The following is a 27,857-nucleotide window of genomic DNA, read 5'->3' as shown; positions in this document are numbered from 1 at the left end:
AAGCTACACCTATCAATGTGGTTCAGGTATCCCAGAGTGAAGAAGTGGAGATCCAGGCTTCTGCTGTTCCTGCCACTGCTACAAGCACCAGAAAGAAAAAGAACAAAAAGAACAGAAATAAGAAAATAGATGGGATTGGATTCATGGGGTAATAACAACCCATCTGATGAATACAGCCATTTCTACAATTATGAGTATGCGTGTCTGCAAGAGAGGAAGGCCAGAACCAAACTGAAGAATGTGACAGCAGTTTTGACTAAGCCCGTGAACAAAAACTTTAGGTATTCAGAAGACTATGAGGAGGATTAAGGGGAAAAACAAGTAACATTAGGCCTTGAAGAGTTGTTTCCTGTTTGATTTGCTGAAGACCAAATAGAGAAACTAGCATCATACAAGATTCATGTGGAATAATTTATGGGTTTTACAGTTTTTTATACATTGAAATCTTGAAAATGTTTATTTGAGTACTCGATGTTTTGTTTCCATCAAAGGTGGCCATAGTGATAAGAGTTTTTATTAATTTTTTTTATTATTTTACTTTTCACTTTTTCATCTCTAAAAATACAATAAGAACACATGACTATGACCATAAAAATGTAAAATAAATAAAATAATACATTACTTATGCCCATACCCTCCTTACTGAGAGGCAGGAGACAGGATAACCACTCTGCCACAGAACAGACAGGACATGCACACTCCACTCAGAGAGATCAGGAGTCTAACCCACAACCTCCTTTTTGAGAAACACCAAACAGGATAACCTCTCTGCCACAGTAACACAGGGAGGATGTTGTAATACTTTTAAGTCTCTGCATGTATCATGTTCAAGGAAACACCACAGCAGATTCCACATGTTAGATCCATCAGAGTAATCAGAACACATAAGCGAGGGGCCCTGCATGGGGAGGTATGCAGCCCATACAAGCCAGGGCCCCATGTAGCTGATGTCAACAATGAGTAGAAGATTTGTCCATAAAAAATCCATATTTATTTAGACGAATACTGAAAACTTGTAATGACACAAATTTGAATTACTGAAGTAATTTGAATTATTGATACATAAAAATGGACAAAGTTGCACCATTCCTGAATAGTTTATACTAATAGTTAATACTACATATATAATGACATAAGTAAAGAGTAGTGTGCATATTTCACTTTCACTTCATTTTTCATGACTTCGGGAGGTTAAATGAGATGGGGAAACAACTACAACATGATTAAAAGCTCTAAAAGTTGATTTTGAATAGTTCCGCTTCAAATAATAATATAAAATGGTAGAACGCTTTATGTATATTTTGGGTTAATGGGGGAAATGCATTCGCAGGAACATGGAAAAAAGTATGAAACTGCACCGAAAGGCCCAGCCGGTCAGTCAATGCCATTACCAATTTTATTAGACTTGCAAAAGCTTAAGGCCTTGTAGTGTAAAATCCTTTTCTGTATAGCATAATAAAAATGCTATTGTGGAAGTACTGGTAAATGTGCATGTACAAATGATAAATGCTCACTTAAACACATCTTTTCAGTTTTGAGTAGTGTAAGTGTTTCCAGCAACAGGAGTCATCTGGTCAAATACTGAGCTGCCATGACTAATAGCAGTAAATTAAGTGTAGCAGATGAATGTACCATACAAGCTCGACTCACTCAAATAAAGGACTTCCCAAACAGTAGACTTCCAGTTGAAAGGGCATGTATTTCTTGTAACATAGTTTCTTGCACATAAGAATAAGACATTTACAGTCACAGAGAGTAATACGAAGGAATGAGTCAATGATTTGAATACCTCATGTTTGATGTTTTGTGGATTGTGCTATGACAATGTTATGTTTCTTTATAAAAAAAAAAAATTAAAAAAAAGATTACCAGAGTTATGTTTTGTTTAGATAGTCCTGCACGTTTAGTCTGTCACCCTCTCCAACGCTCTTTTCCACCTTGTGACATCATTAGGTGATGTACCAGAAATACTCCTTCATGTTTTTAATATCCATACTTTGTCTGGCAAGTCCAGAATGATATAACTCTGAATGTTTTTTACAGATGGATCTGTCTGGTCTGGTCACCACTCCTTCTGTCACTCAAGCCAGGCTCAAACACGCAATCAGATTTATGTATTTCAGCGACACATGCGAAACGAAGGAGCTCATTGGTCACTGATAATTTTGAACTAACTTTTTAACTTAACTAGTAGAGTTTAGTGCTTCTCATTGATTCTGCAGAAATCCACAATGTTTTTCAGTGCCCTGTGACATTTTTTTCTAATTTGCAGCCATTGTTTTTTTGATACAGATGGACCATGCGTATCCCTGATTGGCTAATCCACCTGTCAATCACACCCATCTAACCTCAATGGCGATCAGACTCATCTTTCCAGGCAAATCCGTCCCCCTTCTCCAGACTTTTTCCGTTCATTTCTGCTCTCGCCTACACTAAGACACATCAAAACTATAAACTATCAGTTATTGTTTTTGGCCTCTTTCTTATTGCTTGACTCCTCAATACTGTCAAAAGTAAAAGGTGTATATATGTAACTTGTGGTACTAAAGCATTCTTGAACAGTTCACATAGGAGCAGAGGTGAAATGGGCCAAGACAAACAACTTGAACAGAGGAGGAAACATGTGGTTTTAATAGACTCCAATCTGCCAGCACTATGCGTTACATACAGCACTACAGCAGTTCGGAGATTCATATGAGATAGTTAGAAATGTGCTGTTTGAGAGGCTGTCAGTGAGACTACGGAGGACGACACCCTAACACCAAAAGTAAAAAATGACTGGCAAAAATTACATCTACAGAATTCACACATTTTATTGGGAATAAAAAGATCTGAGAAGATAAGCAGGGCTGGGCCTAGTTGGTACTTGGATGGGAGAACGCTGGGTCAGGTGCCACAGTGGGGCACCAGTGGCAAAACTGTTGTTGTGTCCCTTTGGCAACACACTTTACCCACATTGCGTTGTATGAATATGGTACATGAGTGAGTGTTGGTAGTAGTCAGAGGGGTTGATTGATTGACAAATTGGCATTCTCACTTCTGTCCTGTCTACCCCAGGGCAGATTATTTTAACAATTTTACATAATACACACATTATTTTATAGGAGACATTTTATGCAGAAGAGGAAGGGGAGATTTAAAAATAATAGTTTTGTTTTTTTGTTTTTTTCCTGTTTGCATTGTATTTTAAACAGGGCACCTATAAGAGAGCCTAAGTGTTCTTATTGGCTTCCCCTGTATAAATAAAGATAAAGAAAGAATGATAATATATACAAAATTTGAATATTGATAATATATAATATATAATCTAATAAATCCTATCTAAAAAAAAAAAAAAAATCAGATCTCTGATCTGACAATAAAGTATCTATCTATCTATCTATCTATCTATCTATCTATCTATCTATCTATTTCTATAAAAATATTAAAAAGTTAAAAAAAAAAGAGAGAGATTAAATTGTCACAGGATTTTATTTTATTTTTTCAATAATGCCCACCTCGAGCACAAACAACTTTTGTGATGTGCTGTATGTCACCATCCCAATTTTTCACTCATGCTTTTATTTTGATGCCCATTGCCATGAGGTACTTCTATTCTGAACTCCAATCTGGTGTGCCAGCTCAAATCCCAGTCTGGCAGTTTGCTGAATTGGCCCCACATGCCGTATAATTATGCCGCTCTTTTAAAAATGACCTAATCCTAAATGCCACATAAACGCATTTGTGTCCATAGATTCACTGTGGCTTAGACATCTGCTTCCATTTTGCCCTCTCATAAAGTTAAAGTAAGGAAACAACAGCCTCTTAATTCGCTAAATACTAATTGTACAATGTTGGTAATTTGTCAAAAATGTCCTGCTCAAAGGCTAAAGTGGCTATTAATTAGATGGAGTTTGATTCCTCTATGTGGTTTTATATGCAGTAGAAAAACATACCTCGGGTGACACGCACTTTTTATAGGGATTTGGGAGAATAAATACAATCAGACATTAGTTAAATTAGTTCAAGATACACTATGTAGCTTTTCTGTAAGAGGGTACGCAACTAACTTGTTTCCATAGAATGTTCTCCAATATGTCTTTAAACTTGCCTATCTTGCATTTGTGTTTTCACCCCAGACACTTCCTCCAGCTCATTGGGTGGGACCCCAAGGCGTTCAAAGGCCAGCCCAGAGAGTCCTGGGTCTTCCCCAGGGCCTCCTCCCTGTGGGACATGCCCGGAACACCTCCCCAGAGGTCCAGGAGGCATCCGGAACAGATGCCTGAGCCAACTCAGTTGACTCCTCTTTAAACAATAATTCACCAGATTAACAACTTTGAGAAAAGTTTGTCATTAGATAAAAGGCATTATTAATATCACATTATTATGCCCACTATTTTTAGCACACTTCCTGTATAAATCAAGCTTCTTTATGGAGGCCCCATCTGCTAATATAGCTGCATATTCCTCTGTGGGAATGTTCTTTCTGTGTGTGTCCAATGGTCCAGTGTCTTTTTGGAGACAAACAAACTATGTAAACCTATGGGAAGCTGACACACACTTTTCAGTCAACATAGCCACTAAATATTTAACCATTCAACCTCAAAGGGAAAAAATTACACCAGAGAAGGAAAACTCTGCTGGGGTTTCATTATAGCTAGCGGAAAAACTGGAAAATGAGTCAGCGATGAAGTCAACGCATAGAATACCAGTAGTTGTTGAAATAGGAAACGTGACTAATCATAAAATGAGCATAATTGTACAAATGTTATTAGAGAAACATTGGAAAAAACAGTGAAACATATTTTGGCTAATGTGAAAATTACTGTGCTATTTAGCCGTTAAGTGCTAAGCGTGGTCAACAAGTTGCTCTTATTTTCTTTGTTGGTTTACTTAGCAAGCTAACAACCAGTGTGCAAATTGTGTCAAGTGGATGTTTGTCTTTTAATAAACACATTTAGGAGAAACACCTGCAGATTGTTTACTCCTAAAAGTAAATGAGACATGGAAACAGACACAAACAGCACATTATTGAGACCTCACAATGACCTCGTGTTCAAGGCACAATGTCGGAAACAAGTATAAAAGTATTGCAATTGGGATTAGATGTGCGATTTATGTTTGAAAAGTAGGATTCTGTTTAGTTTGAATAAACTTGAAACTATAATGAAACTATAGCATTTGATAAGAAGTGGGTGGGAGGGACTTGTTAAACTGCACAAATCAGCTCATCTGTTGTAGTTCCATATTAATAGTTTCTTTATGGTCATATTGTCTTGCAAAAAAGCTCATAAGTCTAAAGTCTAACTTGAGTAAAAGCGATTCAGGCAAAGCAGTGCCTCCATTAGCTTCACCCTCCTAAGGAATGTTGATGACACTTTGTATACAATATTATTGAATATTATGTTTTGAAGATACACTACACCAGCTCGCCGCCTCTCCCCGGCCAGAGAAATGGAGAGTCCAGCCCCTCTCAAGAAGTTGGGTTCCAGAGCCCAAACTGTGCGTGGAGGCGAGGCCGACTATATCTAGTCGGTAACGCTCAACCTCCCGCACAAGCTCCAGCTCCTTCCCCCCCAGCAAGGTGACATTCCATGTCCCCAGAGCCAGTCTCCATGTCCAGAGATCCGGTCGTCGAGACCCTCGCCTTCGACTGCCGCCCAGATCTTCATGCACCGGCCCCTTACGGATCCTCTTGCGGGTGGTGGGTCCACATGAGGATGGCCCCACGTCACTCCTTCGGGCTGAGTCTGGCCACCAGGCGCTCGCTGTTGAGCACCCACCCCGGGCCTGGCTCCAGGGTGGGACCCTGGTAATGCCGGTCCGGGTGATGTAGCTTGCCTTGATTGAACACTCGTCATAAGGGGCGAGCTGGTGTGGGTTTGCTCATTGCCCCACAGCTCAGCCGCTTCATGTTGGGGTTCACTCCGGTGAACGAGAGGGTCGTGTCCTTGCGCCTTCGGGTCGGGGACAGGTCTCTCACTGTTGTGTCGGCCTACGGGCCAAGCTGCAGTGCAGAGTACCCAGCCTTCTTGGAGTCCCTGGGAGGGGTACTAGACAGTGCACTGACTGGGGACTCTGTTGTTCTCCTGGGGGACTTCAACTCCCATGTGGGTAACGACAGTGACACCTGGAGGAGCGTGATTGGCTCTATACTCTCCATCGGGTCCTTGAGGGTTCATGGGAGTTTGCCCAACCAGTCCACATGTGTTTTGTGGATTTGGAGAAGGCATTCGACCGTGTACCTCGTGGTGTCCTTTGGGGGGTGCTCTGGGAGTATGGGGTCCGGGGCTCTTTGCTAAGGGCTGTCCGGTCCCTGTATGACCGGAGCAGGAGCTGTGTTCACATTGCCAGCAGTAAGACCTGTTCCCGGTGCATGTTGGACTCCGCCAGGGCTGCCCTTTGTCATCGGTTCTGTTCATTATATTTATGGACAGAATTTCTAGGTGCAGCCAGGGGCCAGAGGGGGTCTGGTTCATGCTGTTTGCAGATGATGTTGTCCTGATGGCTTCATCGAGCCAGGACCTGCAGCAGGCACTGGGGCGGTTTGCAGCCGAGTGTGAAGTGGCTGGGATGAGAATCAGCGACCGGAAAAAGGTGGTTTGCTCTCTCCGGGTGGGTGGTGAGTCTCTGCCCCAAGTGGAGGAGTTCAAGTATCTCGGGGTCTTGTTCACGAGTGAGGGAAGGATGGAGCGGGAGATTGACAGGCTGATCGGTGCAGCGTCTGCAGTGATGCGGTCGCTGTATTGGTCCGTTGTGGTAAAGAAGGAGCTGAGCCCAAAGGCGAAGCTCTCGATTTACCAGTCAATCTACGTTCCTACCCTCACCTATGGTCATGAGCTCTGGGTAATGACCAAAAGGACAAGATTGCGGATACAAGCGGCTGAAATGGGTTTCTTCCGCAGAGTGGCCGGGCGCACCCTTAGGGATAGGGTGAGGAGCTCAGTCACACGGGAGGAGCTCGGAGTAGAGCCGCTGCTCCTACACGTTGAGAGGAGCCAGCTGAGGTGGCTCGGGCATCTGCTCAGGATGCCTCCTGGACGCCTCCCTAGGGAGGTGTTCTGGGCATGTCCCACTGGGAGGAGGCCCCGGGGAAGACCCAGGACACGCTGGAGGGACTATGTCTCGCGTGGCCTGGGAACGCCTTGGGGTCCCACTGGAGGAGCAGGAGGACGTGTCCGGGGTGAGGGAAGTTTGAGAGTCCCTGCTTAGACTGCTGCCCCCGCGAACCGGCTCCGGATAAAATTACCTTGCGTAATCTTCAAAACAAGAGTATAATGTGATATTTATGTATTTATGGATAACAAAATTGCCATCTGACTTTCATTACCTGTTTGGAGATATTTCATCAATATCACCCAGTCAGGATTCTAATGATGAAAAACAGCTACAAAAAGGCTATGACCAACTAAACAAAACTGTAGCTTCAACTTCCACATATGCTGTAAACCTGTGCTGTTTACTGACTACAAGAAAGAGAAGGGAGAGAAGGCTAAACGCTCACATATGCTGCCCATACAAAGGCTATGAAATGTGTCTGACCACAACAGAACAAACTGTGGATATACAACAGCATGTTTGCCTTCAGAACTGCAAAATCCCACAGGACCACAGGGGGAATGCACACCTCTGTTTTAACTGAGAAGGTCAAAAGCCATGGAGAAGAAAAAGTTCAAATTACCTGAGAGGCTTCATTTTTACAGCAGGCGTAATTAGGAGGAACGTGTTAGTAAGTTTCAGCAAGTGTAATAATCAAGTCATTATTTTTTATATTATAACAACAATAAGATAAAGGTTTTAGATGCCCCAGTGACAACTAGAGATGTCAAGATTAATCGGTAAAATATGTATTATGTAACTTCAGAGGTGAGGGTCTACCACCAGCTTGTCATCATTCGAGGGTTTGAACATTTGACTTTGAGTCAATAGCCCGAGCTTAGTGGCACATGGCACTAGTTTATGCATGGCAGGGGATCTTTATTTACAGAGAACATTTCATACAAAACTACAACTCAATGTGTTTAGTTCAGCCGTTACTGGCTAGGTACAGGAACTATACAGCCCAACAACTATGTGCAGTCTGACCAATCAGAAGGAGAGTAGCTAGAGTGGAGCTGAAGCTAAAGTTTCGAAAGCTGTTTTTGAGACATCTGATTTTGAATAAGAAAAAAATGACCATACAAAAATCCAACCTTAGCGTAGCTGTCAGATGAACATGAGCTGTTTGTGTTTACATTTTGCTCTAGGGGGAAAATGCTACTGGGCTGCAGAGAGGATTTTACTGCTGGAGTCCCAATGGACTGGCCACTAGTTCAAATCACAAGTTTGAGATAGCAATAACCTATGCAGAGTTTATGGTCACCATGGAGGTGTCATTACTTTACTTCAGTGTTCCACAGTATGGAATTAAATTTATCTATCCCAATAAACACAACCAGGTGGCGCCAGTAGGCCAAGTGAGTGGTTATATATTAGATAATGTGAATCAAAGAAGATGAAGGATGATTTCACAGTTGTTTATTCATAGTGCAATAACTGTGAATATAAATACAATTATAAAATTTAGTTTTTTTCTCATGGTAATCGTACAACTAATAATATGACATCCAATAGAGCCATGCTGTCACACTGCAGCCCACGGAAGGTGAGTGAGGTGAGTCAGGTCCTTCCACATGATAAGAGCAGACCACAGAGGAGGAGAAGGAGGAGGCAGAGGAGGTGGAGGGCAGCTGGGATTCCCATAGAGAAACATGAGGATCTTTACAGAATGGAAAAACTGACTGAGGACTTTGTGCTCTGCTTGAGTTCAGACGTCTAGACTCCTCCATACACCTACATGTCCTGCTTAAAGGCACGTAAGCTACACCAGATAGTAAAATCTTTTATGTATTTTGTTCATATTACTGTACCAGAGGGATCAATAACATGGACGGTTAGAAGTTTAACATACCCTATACTGGATACTAAAAGACCATTGTTAGCATTAGACATAAGTCAAAAGCTTATCACTCAACTTATCATTCACTCATATAATCATTCAAAAGCAACATGGGTAAAGTGTCCTGCCTAGAGAGACAATGGCAGAATTAAACCAGGATGAAACCAGGATTAAAAGTAGCATTTACTAAACCAGAATCAAACTAGGTCTGAACTAGTAAACAAGAGAAAATATCATTTTTAATATTCAGATCACTTGGGGGGCCTGATCTAGCCCACGGGCTATAAGGACCAAAAACATATTGTTACTCCAAACTGGCCTCATGCTGAACTTGTTACCAATTGCACTACACATTTAAATCTATTCAACCATGGCTGGAGGACTGTTGGAAGCACCATATGATGAGGAAGGGAGCAGCAGTCGATGCAGTTGGCTCATAACATTGGAATGTGCCAGACACGTTTAGCCCAAAGATAACAGAGTGCTCCCAGCCTCCACAGCTCATTGGTTTAACTTAGAAAGTGGACCATCATGGAGGGTTTTAAAGGGTTTAAACTAGACAGCACTGACAGTAATGATTCTGACACCTCTGTTATAACTCTGCAACTTCACTCTCCCCTCACCTAGAAGGGAAGATAGATAAAAGAGGAGGGAGGAGTAGAGAGAGGTTGTGAACGGAAAAAGCAATGGAATGATATAGTGCTGTGGAACATCCCTAAAATGCAAGTCTAAAAAAATAAGTAATCAAATAGCTCTACCTGATTTGTACTTAAAAATGTGAATTTAACAGTTTGCAGAGATCCAAAATCATTCCTCACTTCCTAATGCAATTCCTAATTATTCACTTTGCTTTTCACAACTTTCAGTGGCCAGAGTGGAGTTTTGCCATCACAGAAATGCTAGCAACAACAATTAGCATGATAACAGTGCACTTCCTGATTTCCGGACAATAAAATATATTGTAATTAGATGCAAAATGTCCCAGTGCAATCCCAGACTAGGCCTGTCACGATAATTACTATGGGTTTATCATTCAATATATGAAGACTTGTACAATATATTTCAGACCTCAATATTTATCATGAGTACTTTTCTTTGCAAAAGTGTGGGGATTTGGGGGATTTTTGTTGTAATATCATAAGATTTGAGCTGTGGAGTGTTGAATAAGTCCTTTTTATGGCTAATTATTGTTTTATTCTGTTATTTATTTGTTGCTGCTCATGCCTTTTAATGAAACTGTCTATTTATAAATGGTTTACTGGGATTATCTTACATTATTTAAATCTTAATTAGTGGCATAAAGTAGTTTCAGTATTATCGTTTATTGCAATATTTCTCTGTAGCAATATATCGTGGTTCAAAATTTCTTATCGCGACAGGCCTATCCAAGAATATACTACCAGGCACCTAGTTAGCAGGGAAAGTGATGTAGATGAACTGTGTCAGGTATAGTTAACAAGCTTTATAAGAATTTCAGAGATTGTAAGATTACTGTTGTATTCGGCCTGCTACACTGGGAGGTACACAACTCCAGACTGAAAGAAGAAGTGGATTTCTGCCATTAAACGGGCAGTAAATAAAGCTTTGCATCATTGAAGCTATGCATTTTTGCATTTTGAATTTGGGGGTGTTCAGTTGTGGATTGATTCAACCATCGCCTCAGAATGATTCAAAAACTGAATTACAGTGTTATTGTTCTGCACATAAATGGATAGTAGCAATAAAACTTATTCTCGTGAATTTCCAATTGGTCTATTTTTTGGCCTGAGAGGAAATTTGAAGAGGAACAATCCTAAATGCTTTTGCAAAACACTAACTGACTGCTTTGAAATGTTTATTGCAGGAAAATAAAATTACAAACTAAATATTATGGGGAATGAATTAGCGTGCTGAGTAGGTACAGATGATGTAAATCAAATATTTACACATGTTCAGATACTGTAGATTTAAGGCATGATCTGCATTGCCAACACAGCCTAGCAAATTCCAACATGTGGGGGCCAGAGCATTACAGTTTACGTTCAACCAGAAGGACTGTATTTCCAACCTTAACCAATCACAACCTGCAACATTTGCCTCTAACCAATCAGCTCTCACCTCAGCCTCTCCATCTCCTCCGCTTTTGAACTTACCTCTATGTGATTGGCCATAGTGTTGACGAATTTGAATCCAGGTATCCTCTTGTCGCTGCAGACCACCCCCACATCTTCGGTGTGCTTGCAGTCCGACACCCCGATGCCATTGGATGGGCACTGCGCCAGGGTCTTTTCCGTCCCCGTGCAGTGGAGGTTGTCAAACCAGATGGGCCCTAAAAGAACAAATGTGAGTGTAGATCAAAGGAAGGTTCCACTGGAAAGAACTGCGATGGGGACTTTCCTAAAACTAGAGTAGTGTTTATTATAGCAGTTTAAACGTGTGAAAAGGTTAGGTCAGGAGAGTAGAGGTGTGAATCTGCTATTGTCTGGGGATTCTGAAGTTGAACTATGTCATTTTACTGGGGGAGGGTCCATCATCTGCTTGCCTCGAGTGTTCCAAATTTGGCATTAAATTTATCAATCTCTGTGGAGACAAGCAGGTGATGCAACCAGACCTAGTTACAGGTCACATCTGTAGAGAGAGGAGCCCACTAACAGTAAGAATCCATGTTTTTCCGTGGTATTTTTTTGCAATTCAAACACCAGTAATGAATAATTCCATACTGTGGAACACTCCAGTCAAAGAAATAAAATCTCCATCATCTTTTATCATCAAGAATTATTTGACATTATTCATATAGAGGCTGGACATTTTGATAAGAAATTGGTATATTATTTCACTGACGGCTTGATAAAAAATGTAATCCAGTTTATACTAAGAGCATGTGACAGAGCTATTGCTTCAATGCAGTTATTGCTTCAGCCACCCAGCAAGAAGGTCCAAGGTTTGATTCCCAAACGCGGTATGGCTTTTCTGTGTGGAGTTTGCATGTTCTCCTTGTGTCTGTAATTTCATCCAGGAGCTCAGGTTTCCATCTTCATTCACATGTTTTTTTCTGTTTATGTGGTCCTCTCTCTCTGAGCATTTAGAAATCACCCAATTTCAACTTTGCCCCAGGTTTTTACCTCAACAGTAAAAATCTAGAGGTCTTCTGTGCTGCTCATCATCTCCAGAGCATCGTTCTGAGCATGTAATTACGTTCATATCAATTGCAAGCTTACATTAGCTTGCCAACTACTTTATCAAGTTCTAAATGCTGAAGCAAAGGTACCCAAAAGCATGTTTAGAGGTCAGTAACAATACAAAGTATAAACATGCACATTATCATATCATTATTTGTCATCACCTACCTTCCCCTTTGCCATACTTTGAAGATGGGGACCATGAAACTGCGTCCACGTACCCCAGTTCCCTGCAGACCACCTGTGCCGCGTGCTGGGTGAAATCGTCATCACAGACTGTCCCCCACTGTCCATCATAAAACACCTCCACACGGCCCTCGTTATGTTTACGTTTGTCCCCCGCCAATCGCAGCTGGATCCTGGGTACGTCCGGGGAGAGCTGAGGGGGCTGGTACTGCTCATGCTCTGGTTCGGGGTAGTTGGAAGGGTAGCCCAAATATTCATACTGTCCATAAACAAACTGGAAGAGGGCTAGGAGGAGGAAGAAGAGGGAGGACTGAGGGCGTCTGGGTTTCATTGTGGTGGCTAAGAGAAAACACAAATGAATGGGGGTCATATATGGTGTAATAACTTGAGAACTAACAACTTGCATTTTCAGTTTTGAATAGAAACAGTTAAGCAAGAATGAGTTAATAGCAATAGTAATACATGGACATATGGGCAGACGGGATATAACACATAAATCACAGAAAGGAACATGAATCTAATCGTTATCCTAAAGCTTCGGTGCTTTAGTGCATTTAAATCTCAACAACTTAGATACACACTTATATTTGTACTAGTGAAAAAAACAATAAGATGTAAACTGGCTGTCTTATGGTCCCATCTCTGATTACTCATAAGCAATTCTTTAAAATATTTCTCAAATGAAACAAAGGTGGCACTTTCTCTAAATGTTCCAGCTGCTGCAGCCCTTCACAGAGAGCATGTTCTGGGCAAAGGTGCACTTTCTAAACTGCACTCTACAGTCCTCCCCACTGTAGAGCTAGTCCTGGTCTGACTGTTTGTTTATTGATAAATTCCCTCTGAGTTGGTGGGGCAGAGCCACTTCTGGGGGAAATGGAGGGGAGGGTCCGACATAGTCATGGGACAATACTAAAATCTGGTGTCACGATTATTATGGCCAAAAAAATCAAAATAATTATTAACGTGGCTGACAGTTAAACATTTTCTGGATATGACTCATTATAATTTTAATGCTATAAACAGGTTTCATATTTTAACAACTGTTATAGAATAGTACTTTGTTATAAGTGACCCAGAAGAAAACATCACGGATAGTGTTTGATCTGCACATTCTGGTGATATAATGGCGATTATCTTTGTTGACGACTATCACAATCAGATTACTGTTCTATTGTTCTATTATTGTTTATTGTCCCATCCCTAGTCTGTCACCATAAAAATAATGGACTTGATTTATAGACCCTTCCAGTATTTGTTAACAGAGCCCCCTCTTATAAAAGCTGCTACCCATCCATATGTTAGCTCCAATGCATTTTCAACAGGAGAGTTAGCATTAGCCTCTAAACATCACAAGCTATGAAAAACTAAACTGCTTTGGTGACTGACAGCTACTCGACTACATGTGAGTTACATCAGAGCCCTGATAGAAAACATTACCACATGTAAAACTGTTGTACATGTACATGATTAGAGCTGAAATTAGCATAGCCTTACAACCACGTAACAACATTTATTAGATCTAATGTCATTCTGTACAATATGCACAAAACAATAACAGTTTGACAGTAAAATTGTATCTTTATTTCATCAAGCACCACAAATTCAACACTTAAGTTGAATGCCAGAATAATCTCAGGTAACTCCATAACATCTCTATAAAGAGAAGCAGGTTGCAGGACTAAAACATTAACACTGGTCAGTAGCTAGAAAACCTCACTCAACAAATTCCTTCAGTGGAGCTTTAGGTTTCAGATAAGTTCAAGGAAAACTGCAGTCAGACCTAACGTGATGTAATTCCCAGTAGACAAGTAATGTTTTTCCTGTCTCACATCATTTCCTGCCTTTTGATTCGATTAATGTTGTAGCTCTACAGTATAGGTTGTATTTTAGTGCAGACCTGGGTTTCAGCTTTTCAGTTCAGCACTTTATCCCATTTAAAAGATTTACTATTTTAATGTAAATTCTTGATTGCTAAGGTAACGTTCATCTGGACTTATGGATTTATTGATGTTTGTAGATTATGGATGAGGAATATACTAATTTACTTATGCCTTATGCACAAGAACCTTAACCTTGCCAGCAAGACGAATTCTCATTTTTGTGAGTTCACAAACTCGAGAATCCATCCAAGGATTCACTTATGATTGGTTAAGCAAGAAGCTGACCAGTCACAGGGCAGCATTGTCGTTTGGGCAGAAACCTGCACCAAACGAACCAAAACAAACATCTCAGTGCCAGCATATGTACTTTTTTTCTCAACTGAATTTAACAAAAGCTTGATTTCTCTGTTTATTAAATTCAAAGAGCTACACATTACACACAGTCTGACGAGAGCCAGGTTACAAGAATCTCAAAAACCTCAAAGAAACAACCCTGTCTTAGGCTGCGTACATAAACACCACATCAAAACTGGGACTAAACTTGAACTAGACCAGGAATAGAAAAGTAGTGTAGTTCTAAGTTTACACATTAGGACTAGATTACCAAGACATGTGAATGCATGCAATTCTTAAAAAAATGTTGACTGTCATAACTATCGCAAATCAAAACTAAAGCAATTCTAAGTTATGACTAGGGTGCACAATTTTGGAAACAAATCTAACTAAACTGAAAAAACTAAAAAGGACTGGTTAGGACTGACCAGAAACAATGATTAGATCCAAATTAGATCTAGATGTCTTTGCACCTCAGTTTGAGAACCCCTAATCTATGCATGTTCTTCAAACTCTGTACATATCCCTTCAGTGTTGTAACGTGGCAGCGGTTATACAAGCCTGAAAAATCACTCTCTCACTGCTAAACGAATAGAAAGAATGAAGCGCTCCGCCTCTGGGTTTCCAACAGGAGATGTGTCATAACTGAGAAACCCCTGGTCACATGCACTCCAATTCCTATGCAGTTCAGATGAAGCTAGACCCAGAACACAAAGTTTTCTAGCAAAATTTATTGTAAAAATGATCAGAATAAACACATTTTGTCACACTTAAAGAGGACATATTCTGATTGTGCTTGCTACATAATAATGAACTATGACACTGGTGGATCATTAGGCTTTGTTATAATTTGCCATTTTAAATAATATTGAGCTAAAATGACTTAGTAAAAGAAACAAGTCAACTGACATTGCCCTAAATGTCATCATAACAAAGAGCCACACAGCTGTTGGCACCTACGATGGATAGCTGCAGATCATGCCAGCAAGCAGATTTTTTTTTCATTTATTCCAAAATGGATAAGTGATGCTGCCAAATGCTGTGTGTATCACTGATTAAGAAAGTAAGGTGAAAATGGAAGTTGATCAGAACACTGACATCTTGAATACAGGTGTATAAAGATTACTCAAACGTGCATGAATCAAGCTAAATAGAACTTTGAGAGGGTAAATGACAAGGAAACAACTATAACATGGTTATATGTTATAGTATAATCATGATTTGTACAATAGGTCAGCTTTAAAAACCTGGATGTCTTGATTTTCCTTGCTGCAAATATGGGATTCCAGAAACAGCTTTGAGCCAAACGGTTGAAATTTGAAACTGGCCCCAAGATTTTGCTTCAGACTAACTGACAGATGTTCTGAACTCTGGATATAACTCGTCCAGGGCACAGACACTTCTTTGAACAAAAACAGCACAAGAAAAAGCTAGATTTATTGTGCTAAGGAGGCATTTATATGCATCACGTTTCAAACTATTTTCAACACCTTTGTATTAAAATTGTGTATCTGACAGCTTAAAAAACACAAAAGCTACAAAAAAAAAAAAATTGTAAGCATAGAAAGAGAGAAGAAGGTGCAACGGCTACTCTAAAGAAGTTCAAATCAGGCTAAAACTACAGCTGTTAACTTAAAAGTTTAGATGCATCTTAAGTAAGCAATTTGCATGTTGAAATGATAGTGAAAGTGTATAGACTTTAAAAACACAAAGGGCACTTCCTGGATTAGCACCTGATTGCACAAGGTGGACACAAGCTATTTTAGCTGTCTGAATGACAACTTACATGCACTACTCAAGCATTTTGTTAGCCTCCTAGCATAATAAGTAATTGTTCCCAAGTTTTTAGGAAAAAAAAAAAAAAGTTTGTCAATAAGATGACTCAGAGGGTCTCGATGACAGCTACAGATGAAGCAGAGTCTAATTATGGTTAAGGTACAGTTTATTGTCCTTGTTCTTCATTTGACCCATCCCAACCTGTCAGGAGCAGTGGACATGGCCAGATATTGAGCTCGACTTGGTCAGGAGTCAGAGCTACCTTAGGACTACCTTAGAAGGATTTTACTTATTGTGCAAGTTTTGGTTTGATGGGAGAAACGGGAATGTCCAAAGGAAACTGATATACATGTGAACTCCAGCACACAGAAAGGCTTGGGATTTGAACCCAGAACCTCCTTGCTGTTAGGTGTGTGTGTAACAGTACAGTCGGAGTAGAAAGAGACAGAACTCACTTTGGCCAAAAGATGGTTTGGGCAGTTAAGCTAGGAGGGTAACAATTTGGGAATGAAACAAAACTCACAGAAGAAGAACAGTTAAAATATTGATTGTTTTCAGATTCTATTATGTGATGATGCCCTACCTCCAGATGGGGGCAAGATCCAGTTTTTCCTATTGATTACATTGTACTTTGCCTTTAAATAACCAAAAGGTAAATTCACAAACATTGAACCTGATCATTTCTATGACTAGCCCCAAGATCTCACTGTATTACAACAAAAACCTGCATTTGAGCAATATTCATTTTAACTGCCTCCATCTGTATTAAATAATATTGACCGAAGGAATGCTGTGATGTCATCTGAAACCCAGCAATAGACAAAATGACAAACTATAGATCTTTAATGGATTGAGCTGTCCTTAAACTAGCCTATGAAAGCAATAGAAAATCATTAAACCAACTCTTTGCCGAAGCTAGACACAGAGAATAATTACCTACTCATGCACCTAGATGAAACATGAGGTTTATTAAACTGAATAGGCCTAATAGTGGCAGTAGAATGTACCACCTGCAGTCAAGGAACTTTGCATTTCCTCCCTCTCCCAAATCAAATCAGTCAAATATGATTTTTTTTTAATTTTTTTTTCCTTTTTCCATTTCAGTCCTTTATGAAAAGCCTCAGGCCATAATATAGTCCTATTGCAAATCCGCCTTACTTATAAAACTCTTGCAATCTTGATTTGGCAAAGTAAAAAAATAGCTTTGTGCAAGACCAAACTGTAGCCTATTATGACTGAAATGAGTTAAAATTGTGGGTCAACACTCAGTTAGGAAAAAGCAAGGCAACAGCAACTTCTTTTTTTTTTTGCGTTATAACTGTCAAATTGCAACTTTAAGCAAATTAAACAAACTGAAACGATGGATTCCTTTTAAATTACAGCCAAAAGTGTAAAAATCCATAATAGCTAGCATAAAGTAGAAATCATTTTTCAATTGTTTGCACAAAACTGTACTTTTTGTTAAAACTATTTCTTGGCAACATGCACAAAATGACAATACCAAACAAAATAACAAACCCGTACGTAAAAAAGTGCTTTATCTTACTTTTCTTGCGTCCCTGGTGAAGTAGTTGCTGTTTCTGCCGTTGTCCAGCGCCAGAATCTCCCTTTTCACTCGGGTTTTCTCATCACATCTGTGCGCCGCGTCCTCCTGACCACGCCCCCTGACGCACGACAACCCGATGATGTCACCGCGTAACAGCTGGAGACGAGCGCACGTGACACAGAGACGCGTACGTGAGGAGCGGCACACGACTGCAGCGACGTTTCGGTAATTTCGGATTGAATTTGGTCAACTGTCAGAGCACGAGACTATTTAAATGTGTGCTGTGTATGTAATGTCCCACAATATGGCATTAAACACCTAAAACACACATCTCTCTTGAATGTGATCAGTTATATCTGTTTGTTATTTATATTTTGAGTGGTAGCCTCTCCACAGATCTGACTAGTAACATGGCCTGGTCGTGTCATATGCTTATCTTTATGTCATAATGAAATTCAGTGTTCACGCTGAAACATTCCAGGAGCAGCAATTATATCTCCATGGAGACAAGCTGATGGGCGAGCCTCCACCGGACAAGTTACACAGTGTACCTTTAAAAGCACAGTATGTAACTTTCTGGAGGATTCCGTGGAAATAAGAGTTAAAATCATTCTCCGGACAACTCTAAATGGATATAGATTAGTTTTACAAGCAAGAGGGAGTCAGGTTTGTGGAGATGCAAGCTCACTCACAGTAAGGACGTAGGTTTGTATTTGTTTTTCAGTACAATAAACGCAACCACAAAACAAAACTTTTAAGATATTTGGTCAGGGTGCGCCAGTCTGCAGGTGAATTTGGTGTGCTGTGGTGTGTGTTTTTGACTGATTAATAATTAGGCCTATGAACGAAGGTAGACTGCCCAAAGAAGACTCCCAAGAGCGTCAAATGCGCACGTTGAGCCGCAAACGCCACGCAGTCAGGCCTTTGAGTTGGCAAGTGGCGCCCTCTTGTGGAAAAAATATATTACTGATGCGCGTCTAAAAGATTTTTCACCACTGCACCGCTCCAGAAATAGTCATAGTAATAACAACAAACAACAAAAGTAATAATTAAAAAAAAAAAAAAATAAAAAATAAAAAAAATAAATAATAATAATAATAATAATAATAATAATAATAATAATAATAATAATACATATTTTTTTTAATCTATGAAATTTAACCAATGAAAGTCAGACATTGCTTTTCAACCATGCGTCAACAGAATTACTTAAAAAACTAAACTCATGAAACAGGTCTGGACAAAAATGATGGTACCCCTAGAAAAGACTGAAAATAATGTGACATGTTAATCCAAGGAGTGTCCACTAATTAGCATCACAGGTGTCATTGGGCCTCATTGGGCCTCATTGGGCCTATATATAGGACTACAGAGCATCACTGTGCTGTTTGCCTCCAAAAGTTAATGCATCTCAAACTGCACAAAACACAATGCAGTCCACAGATCACATTTGCCTCAAAGAATCCAAAAATTATCCCAAGCCTCCCTCCAATGAGAGTAAGGGAAGATGAGGAATGAGAGTCAACCTCTTTTCTGCTCCTTTTTCTTTCTTTTTTCAAGGTTTGTACTTGACATTGGCAGTGGGGTGACTGGAATTCCCACTTCACTAAGGGCCTAGTCTATAGTTAAGACGTAGCTTAGGTTTCCTCCCTTTTGAAAGTCTGCAGGGCTGAAGTGATCAGGTCGTTAAACACTTACAACACAACATAGTAAAAAGCAAATGAAAGTCGTTACGATGCGGGATTCGCTACAGGAGACCGAGGTGTCAGTCACGTGTGCCGCGTGGTCACGTCATTACACACATTCCACAGGTTAAGCATGGAAACCTACCTGAAGAATTCCGCTGACAGGGCTAAATCCTGCTAATAAAAATATGTCCAGCTGCTCTGTGACTGCAGGCTACAGGAGTAAGCGAAGTTTAACTTAAATTGCCTTTTCAAACTCAACCAATGCCAATAATTAAAAAATGTCTATCTTAATGCAATTTGGGCTGTGAAGAGGAGAGAATGTGTATTTTACAAGGTATTTTGGAGAGTTAAATAAATTACTGTAGATGAACAAATGCACGACAGATAATATTAATATCAGACTATGGAACATTCTACACAAAAACAATTTAATCTCCATGGAGACAAGCAGGTGTCAGCAGTTTAGACACGGTTTAGTCCCGAGTTAGACCTTGTTTAGTCCTGGTTTAATGATGAGATTGTGGAGTGTTCCTGGCCTGTTTTAGTCTTGGTTTTGGCATCATTTAGTCCTGGATTAGACCTGGTTTAGTCCTGGGTTTAATCTGTTTTAGTCCTAATAGTCCTGGTTCAGATCTCTTTTAGTCCTGTTCTGACTAAGTGCAACTCTTGCGTGGTGGTCGCCGATGATCAGTATCTATAAGAGACGGTTTAGCCCTGAGCTAGACTCGGTTTATTCCAGATTTAGTCCTGAATTCCTGAGGTTGTGGTTTGCTGTAGCTTTTAAGTCTGCAGTGTTCAAGATCAATAAAAATGGTCCGAAGAAGGAAAAAGTGGTAAACAGGGACATTATGTCATCAACATACGGTAATTTATTGAAATAAAAATATGTAAATATAATCTTAAACAAATATACATATGATTTATACAGCTGTGCACGATAACATTCACTGTTGTGCTGCGGTTTTAAATGGACAATCTCAGGACGGTCAGTTAGTCATTTTCTTCTTGGTTCAAAGGCTGTGGAGAAAAAAAACTTTATGGTTTTACATTTCTATTCAACTTCAAAAGTAGCTTCAATTATTATTCTTTTCAACTATATAATTTTAAAAGGTTCACTATGTAACTTTTTGGGTGAATGGGGTCCACCACTGACATTGAAAAACAGGCTTTTAGTTGCTTAGTCCATTAATCGATCGGCGGTGTCTTAGTTGACAAATATTTGGATTACAGGACTAATCATTTTATTTAGATTTTAATGAAAATAAAAGTGAAAAAAAGTGAAGGAGTGAGTTAGCTGAAGATTTGGTATTTATTAGTTGTTAAGACCAGTTTTTTTCAACTAAGACAACTTGCCAAAGTAAAGTCATTTTTATCTCGACACAATTTTGAAATTTTAATCCATGCTTTTATCTCGACACGGCTAGATTATTGCAACGCCTTATACTCAGGTCTCAATAAAACCCTGCTTTCCCGTCTTCAGCTCGTCCAGAACGCTGCTGCTCATCTTTTAACTGGTTCTCGGAAATTTCACCACATAACTCCCATTCTGAAATCTCTACATTGGCTACCTGTTCAGTTTCGTATTGATTTTAAGATTCTTTTATTTGTTTTTAATTGTCTGCATGGCCCGGCCCCTCTGTATCTGTCCGAGCTGCTGGTGCCTCGCCCTCCCGCTCCGTCAGGTCTGCAGGTCGGGTTCTCCTCGTGGTCCTCAGGCCAAAAAGGAAACACAGGGGTGATCGGGCTTTTTCAGTGGCTGCTCCTAAACTCTGGACTGCACTTCCGCTGAATGTTTGAATGGCCGACTCACTTCCTGTTTTTAAATCTCTTCTTAAAACTCATTTTTTTAGCTTGGCTTTTAACTCAGTGTAAAGACTTGACATTTATCATGTTCTGTTTTTAATGTCATTCCATCTCATGTTTTGTGTTTTAACTTGTGTACAGCACTTTGGTCGACTGTGTTGTTTTTAAAGTGCTTTATAAATAAAGTTGGATTGGATTGGATATTTATATGTAAAAAGGCAGATTAAACTCATGACTCACACGTTTAATCTGTCTTTACATAGATACATTGTTTCCTAGTACTTTTTTCTGCATAAATAGTTCTTTTTGCAGGAATTCCCTCTGCAGGTGTAGTCATGCGAGTGCAGTTTGAGTCAGATACATAATAGTTTTGAGAGAGCTTTTGCCATGCCCTTAGTCGACTGATGGATCGGCAGCACGTTAGCCTATCGAGAATGTTAGCTATAGCCCTATTTTTTACTGCGAGTGTCTTCCCTTCTGGCCTGTAACTTGGCATTATGGTGTCACCCGTTTCCATGGAGACAGCCAAATTTAACAACATACTGTGGAACTTTGCCTAGTGATAACATCTACGTGGAGACAAGCAGATGGTGGATCGTTCTCCAAAAAAGTTCCATAGTGCACCTTTCCTTTAAAATATATATTCTATTGCAACTTCACGAGTAGTTACTAGATAGACATTGACATGCATTTATCTTATTTTTATTCCATTTCCTCACCGTATAAGCAGCATCTTGGGCTTGGGGGTCGGGTCTTTGCCATTTCTTGTTGCTTAGAATCCGCAGCACCACCAAACCAAACGCTACGATCACAACTCCCAAAGAATTAGCAAACAAGGCCTCAGGAGGGAGTTTACTGTACGGCTGTGTGTGGTTGTCTCCTTTCCTGGTAAAAGACATCCAATCACCACATAACATATTTAAATCACCATGTTATACGTTATATGGAGCTATATTGTTGCAACTTTGCAATTTGTTAATTGTGATGTACGTCTTATGTAGGCCCAGGCCATTGGCTACAAAAGTAAACAACTAGAACCTATGGGGTATAATGGTGATTTGGCTCATAATTTAAATAAAAATTATTTCAAATCATCACTTTTATAATTATAAATTAGACCTGGTACAATTAAAATTGTAATGTTTTCTTTTGTTTATTGTGTAGATTGGAAAAATGTCTTTACTCTTGGATATGAGTAGCAGAAGCCGTACCCATAGAATATAAGGTAACTATCAATGAAGAAATGCATATGACGCAGTTTTTAAGATAAAGGCAATGGATCTGGCCTCAAGTAAATAGAATCACTGGACATCACACCACTGATTCCTTAATGCTTGGCTTATATATGTACAAAATATATTTACTTTTAAAATTTAGCTGGTGCAGCCTATATTCAGGTGCGCTCAATAGTCTGAAATTTTACTACTTCTATGTATGCAGTTTTGTAAATATAATGACATCAGAAAAGTTATACGAATAAAACACAAACATCAAAGGCAAAAATCAAAGACTCACAGGACAAAGATAAGTTTTTCATTGATCCCAGAGACACAGGCTGCGATGCTGAGGCTCAGGATACTGCCCCCAAGCCACACGTGAAGAGGTTTGAGCAGCTTTCTGAAGGAGACAGGAGAGCAGGGCAGGAGGAAGCCAGCAAAGCCTGCCACCCACTGGACACAATGGGTATACACACAATAGAATAAACAAGACAATACTTACATGACAAGAATAATCAGATAATCCAATAATTATGATTTTTGGTGTGTTTACATACACAAAATCAAACTGATCATCAAACTCACATCAGATGTGACTGCTGACATGACAATTCAATAATCTGATAACTCCAGAAATCAGATAATGATCAGATATTTTTGTATGCATAGTAAAGAGAGAATTAAAATATGACAAAATACATGTGTACAGTTTACCGAAATACCACCCAAGACTTTATCCAATTTCATTTATTTAATTTCATATTTTTATTTCATTCATTTTTTTATGTGACAGGTTATGACCGATTAGACAACTCATTTCACTACAACACTACTATTATAATTATATTTAAAACTCACCTAGTTTTATTTCTAGTTTTCTCATTTTTATGAAGTTTATCATTTTACTTCCTGACTCTAGCAATCATGATGTTAACAGGGCCACTAGTTCAAACTGCACAATAGTTATGTTTAGACTAATAAAAACTACAATACATTTAATTTAGTTAAATCAAGGTTAAAACTGTCAGAAAAACGCCTTCCTTAGGCATAATTTGTCTCTGCATTTTGGAGTAAATTATACGTATTGAGGAACACACTGCTACTTCCTGTATTTTTGTGATCCAGACAAATGAGTCCAAGACAAATAAAATACTCAAAACTTATCTTGTCCCATTGAAAATTATATTGCATTTTTTATTCCTATGCAGCCAATAGTTATGTCACATACCTGTACAGCAAAGAGGAGCACGGCGCTGAGTCCGACCCAGCTGTGGAGGGAGTAGAGGTTGGGAATGTTGTTCTTGTTGTGGACGTCAAAGACGGCACATAGCCCCACCACAGACAGGAGCAGAGCCAGGAGCATCAGTCCAGAGTGAAGCAGCTTCCAGGGCAGCTTAGACCGTCCCCAGGTCAGAGGGACACGGTACACCACAGACGCTAAACAAGGGAGCAAGTTAGCAAGACAATGTTAGTACTGAAAAGACAACGTGTAATAAAATCTGAGGATCATTGTTTGAACTTTATAAAGTAGACTGTGAGAACTCTATGTTGTATTATTTTGGAGTACAATGTGGAACCTGTGTCCTTGAATTGAGAGTTGATTTGACTAAATGCCTAATCTTCTCCCACAGCCTGTCTAAATAAGTTCTGAAAGTGAATATATGAGTTTAACCACAGTTTGCAACTCTTGTTTTTGACAGTTTAAGTCAATTTGTACGCAAAGTAATTTAAAGTGCTTTACAGAATAACAAAGACATTCAAATCACAATGCAAGAGACTACAAAGCTGCAAATTAACCTGATTTACTGAAATGGTAAAAAATGGACTATAAACTGTAGAAACACAATGCACACAGTGTAGTAGGGATTGATTTATTGATTATTCCCACTTTGATAAATGGCTTCATTTATCGAAGTGGGACTAATCAATAATTTTAAACAGAAAATGTGTTATGCAGTTATCAATACCAAATTAAATAAAAATATTATCTAATTAGGACTGCACTTAGTTCATAGTTTTAATGAAGTTTTGATTTTTTTTTTTTTTATTAAATACAATAATCAAGGCGGAATAATACAGAGACAGTCAAAACGTACGTGTTGTCCTACATGAGCTAGGACTTCCCACATCCACCACATATGTTCATGACTACTTGGCCACTCAAAAGCAGAAGAAGTCAGATCCCACTTTTGAGAAAATAGAAACTAAAATACACTTTTAGTTGTTTGGATGAATAGATAGATTTAGTTAAACACTGTGTTAGATTTGACTCCATACACTAAAACTAAACTACAAAAATCATTTGACTAACCATAAGCAAGTTTAGATTAGAACAAAAATAAATACTGGTAAAGTGACAAGTCTACTCACCATAGCCGTACATAACCACCAACCCTGAGGTCATGAGTACAGGGTGCCAGTTAAACTCTAGCCCTGATCCATCCCATTGGAATCCTCCTCTGAACCTGGAGCTCCAGAGGCAGGCCAACAGCACACAGGCCAAGCCCAGAGCGAAGCACAAGAGCAGGCAGAGGGACAGGCTCAACACGGGCCGCATTCTGGAGGCACCTTGAGGCTGGGACTGGAAAATACAACTGCCGTAAGCCAAAGAATAGTTAAAGTGCATATGAAAGGTTAGACTACACTTTCTACTGTAGCAAATGATGCAGTTTAAATCTGTCAACTGGAAAAATTGTTGTAGGAGTCAAAATGGTTTGCTGCTCATCCAAGTTGCTTCTTCATTTCTGGTCAGGTCACTGGTGGACACCGCATTATAACAATCTGAAGGGAGGGGCTAACTACCCTGCAACTGTAAACAGATATTGTCTCCAGTTTCAGCCTTTAATGGCCCTCCTATTGGTCACTTTTGTTTCTTTTGTTTGCTTTGGTTCTGATGATGGAATCATAGATCTGTGAGAGATTATGTCTTAGGCCCCCATTCCTGTTTAAGGAAGGGTTGTCTTTCCTAACAAAAATAGCTTCTTTACCTCCCCTCTCAAACCATTTATTTTCTCTGGCTAAGATCTGTATCTCACCATCTTCAAAGGAGTGGTTAGTAGCTTTGAGATAGAGATGTACAGAGGACTGAGGTCCAGAGGAGCTCTCATGAAGGTGTTGGTAAATTCTCTTATGAAGTGGCTGTTTAGTTTCTTCAATGCACTGCCCACTGCGCTTTTCACTACACAAAACTACTTTTTACTAATAGTCTTGCCTAGTTTTTCATTTTTCAACACTTTTGGTGAAATTTATCACCAGACAGGGGGCAAAACATGTCATAATTTACATAACAGTTATTATTTGAAAAGTCAAAAATATATGACTAAGCCTAAATAAAGGTTTAAACCTTTATTTAGGCTTAGTGGTGTGTGCAATATGAGTGAGTGATTGGTGGTCAGAGGGGCCGATGGGCAGACCGACGAAAGCCAAACTGTGCCAAGGGCAGCTATGGCTACAGAAGTAGTTAACCACCACTGGGAGTGGAGTAAATGAACAATAACTAGTGTTGCTTTGAGAGGCTTATTAGGCCTAGGACACACTGCACATAACATCACCACAGAGTCAGAACCACAGAGTCAGTGCCACACGCTGACGTCCTCCTTGAGCTGCTGATGTGATCATCCTTGCAGTGACGCGCGACTGTGATTTTGCGAGCTTATACATGTAAACGCTGTGGCTGCTGGTGTGTTTGGACTTAAAGCATTATTATTATAGCATACTTTAGCCATCCTAATACCATGCACTTGCTGTGCCCTGAAGCAGGAGACATGTTTAGCTGCCTGAACAAGAGTAGTTTTGTAATAATAGTTTATAATTGTTTAAGCACACACCCATGGACGATGTTTATCTCATTACTCACCGTCCACTGTCTCTCCCTCAAACGGGGTGTTTTTTTGACTGATCTGGAGTCACGTTGTCCTGGTTCAGAGCTGATCTGAGTGAGCTGGAAGTTGAGAGGAGGAGAGCTGAGAGCTGGGGACTCCTGCTGCATCTGCTGTTCACACTGTGATCAATGGCATGCTTCAAATCGCACAAACATTACACTCAAATTCAAACAAAATGACGAAATGAAGGTAACTGGAGGCAATTTTGGGAATAGTCTCATAATTTATGTTTTTGCTTTAAAATTAATTAACCTATTTTTTTAGATCACCCATCAAAACATTAAAAATATGTTACGTTATGTAAGGTAATCAAATTTTACGCAAACTTTCCAGCACATTTTTGATACTTACACTAAAATTATCCTCGCATCGCACATTTCTAAAAAAAAAAAAAAAAAAAAAAAAAAAAAAAAAAAAGCAAATTTATGCAAGCCAAATTACTTCATTTACTGTCTTGTCCTCGAATGACCTTACGTAAATATCGGGAAAAAACACGGTACAAGTTACGTCTGAAATAAACGTCTCGTCTACGCCTCAAAATCGAATAAAGTCATACGTTTAAACTGGTAATAAAAGCGTTAAATATCCAAAGTAGCGCTGATTAGGAGCAAACGTTGGACATTCAGGAAGTCCCATGGAAGGAGCAGCGGGTTTACTCGTTTCCTTATTGACGTTGCAAAGGCTGATGGGAAATGGAGTTTTGAAGAGTGAGAAAACAACTTGTGCAAAATGAATGCAGCTTATAGACTTAGACCTCCAACATTTGATTATTTATTATGATTGTAGTATTTTATAGATTTTATAAACTAACCTATAGTAAATTAGGCCAACTGTTTTAACTTAAACTATATAAACTAATAGCTGATATAATATAGTCCACATCCTTTACTTTCACGAATATCTATCTCCGCTAGATGGAGAACTCGACTCATTTGTAGTACGTCAAATTAAAGAAACTGTATGTAGGATATTGCTTTTAAATTCCATAACCATGACATGACTGTATCCCCAGATATGAGGTAGACATATTGAAATAAAATATAGCTTTTACTGACAATAATTCTAATGCTGATTTATTCTTAATAGCAAAAACATTGCACATGATGTCCCATTTATTTTTGACATAATTTGGTGTTTTGGTTCTCAAAATGATTATCCAATCAGAAAGCAGAATGAGCCTCACATGAGTCTGTCATTTGAGAAGCCAGTGCTGAAATGTTCTCTCTGATCTGAATGTAAACCCCATCACCTCCAGCCAATCATGAATCAGTGCTAGTGCAGCCTTTGCAGCTCAGTGAGTGAATTCTGGAGGTTCTGAGCTTTCACATGAGGCCTGTCTATATACTGAGAAACACTTGTATGTGTCCTCTATCAGCAGGTTAAGAAACTGGCAACCTGGGTTCAGTTATGATAGCATTAACCTTAATAAAAGAATGCAGGCTAGAGTCCTTCAAATTTCAAAAAAATATTTA

The 27,857-nt window shown here is 39.4% G+C and overlaps 2 protein-coding genes across 5 annotated transcripts in view; both read right to left on the bottom strand.

Moving 5' to 3' along the window:
* loxl2b (lysyl oxidase-like 2b) overlaps positions 1 to 27,857 on the bottom strand; it is a 123,061-nt gene that overhangs the window by 25,711 nt on the left and 69,493 nt on the right. Inside the window, exons 1-3 of one of the 2 annotated variants that reach the window (XM_033973099.2) lie at positions 17,797 to 17,864; positions 12,244 to 12,600; positions 11,050 to 11,225 (exon numbers count right to left, since the gene is read on the bottom strand). In XM_033973099.2, coding sequence (XP_033828990.1) covers positions 11,050 to 11,225; positions 12,244 to 12,592 — 525 coding nt within the window. In that variant the 5' untranslated portion in view covers positions 12,593 to 12,600; positions 17,797 to 17,864. Of the gene's footprint in view, positions 1 to 11,049; positions 11,226 to 12,243; positions 12,601 to 17,796; positions 17,865 to 27,857 lie in introns of those variants that run through there. The other variant, XM_055224014.1, reaches the window with a different exon arrangement.
* LOC117376414 (lysosomal membrane ascorbate-dependent ferrireductase CYB561A3) lies at positions 20,335 to 27,043 on the bottom strand. Of its 3 annotated transcripts, none has more exons than XM_033972889.2 (7): positions 26,737 to 27,043; positions 26,361 to 26,492; positions 24,875 to 25,085; positions 23,733 to 23,941; positions 22,803 to 22,957; positions 22,007 to 22,172; positions 20,335 to 20,501 (listed from the first exon to the last, which is right to left on the bottom strand). In XM_033972889.2, the coding sequence occupies exons 2-7, from the start codon at positions 26,490 to 26,492 to the stop codon at positions 20,475 to 20,477; spliced, it is 900 nt and encodes a 299-aa protein (XP_033828780.1). In that variant the 5' UTR covers positions 26,737 to 27,043; the 3' UTR covers positions 20,335 to 20,474. The 3 variants fall into 3 exon arrangements, with proteins under 3 accessions (XP_033828780.1, XP_033828782.1, XP_055079993.1); XM_033972891.2 differs by having other exon boundaries at positions 20,358 to 20,501; positions 26,361 to 26,495; positions 26,737 to 27,030; XM_055224018.1 differs by lacking the exon at positions 26,737 to 27,043 and having other exon boundaries at positions 20,358 to 20,501; positions 24,875 to 25,079; positions 26,361 to 26,520.

Source organism: Periophthalmus magnuspinnatus, chromosome 9 (assembly GCF_009829125.3).
Source record: "Periophthalmus magnuspinnatus isolate fPerMag1 chromosome 9, fPerMag1.2.pri, whole genome shotgun sequence".
NCBI classification, from domain to species: Eukaryota; Metazoa; Chordata; class Actinopteri; order Gobiiformes; family Gobiidae; genus Periophthalmus; species Periophthalmus magnuspinnatus.
The sequence above is the reverse complement of the archived record's forward strand: the minus strand, read 5'-3'. Positions and strand labels throughout refer to the sequence as shown.

Excerpts from the sequence above, each read along its gene's own strand:
- LOC117376414 (XM_033972889.2), bottom strand. The coding sequence starts at position 26,492 with ATGCAGCAGGAGTCCCCAGCTCTCAGCTCTCCTCCTCTCAACTTCCAG. Across the intron at positions 23,942-24,874 it reads GGTGGTTATGTACGGCTATG|CGTCTGTGGTGTACCGTGTC; the intron begins GTGAGTAGACTT and ends TCCCTTGTTTAG. Across the intron at positions 22,958-23,732 it reads TGCTCCTCTTTGCTGTACAG|TGGGTGGCAGGCTTTGCTGG; the intron begins GTATGTGACATA and ends CATTGTGTCCAG.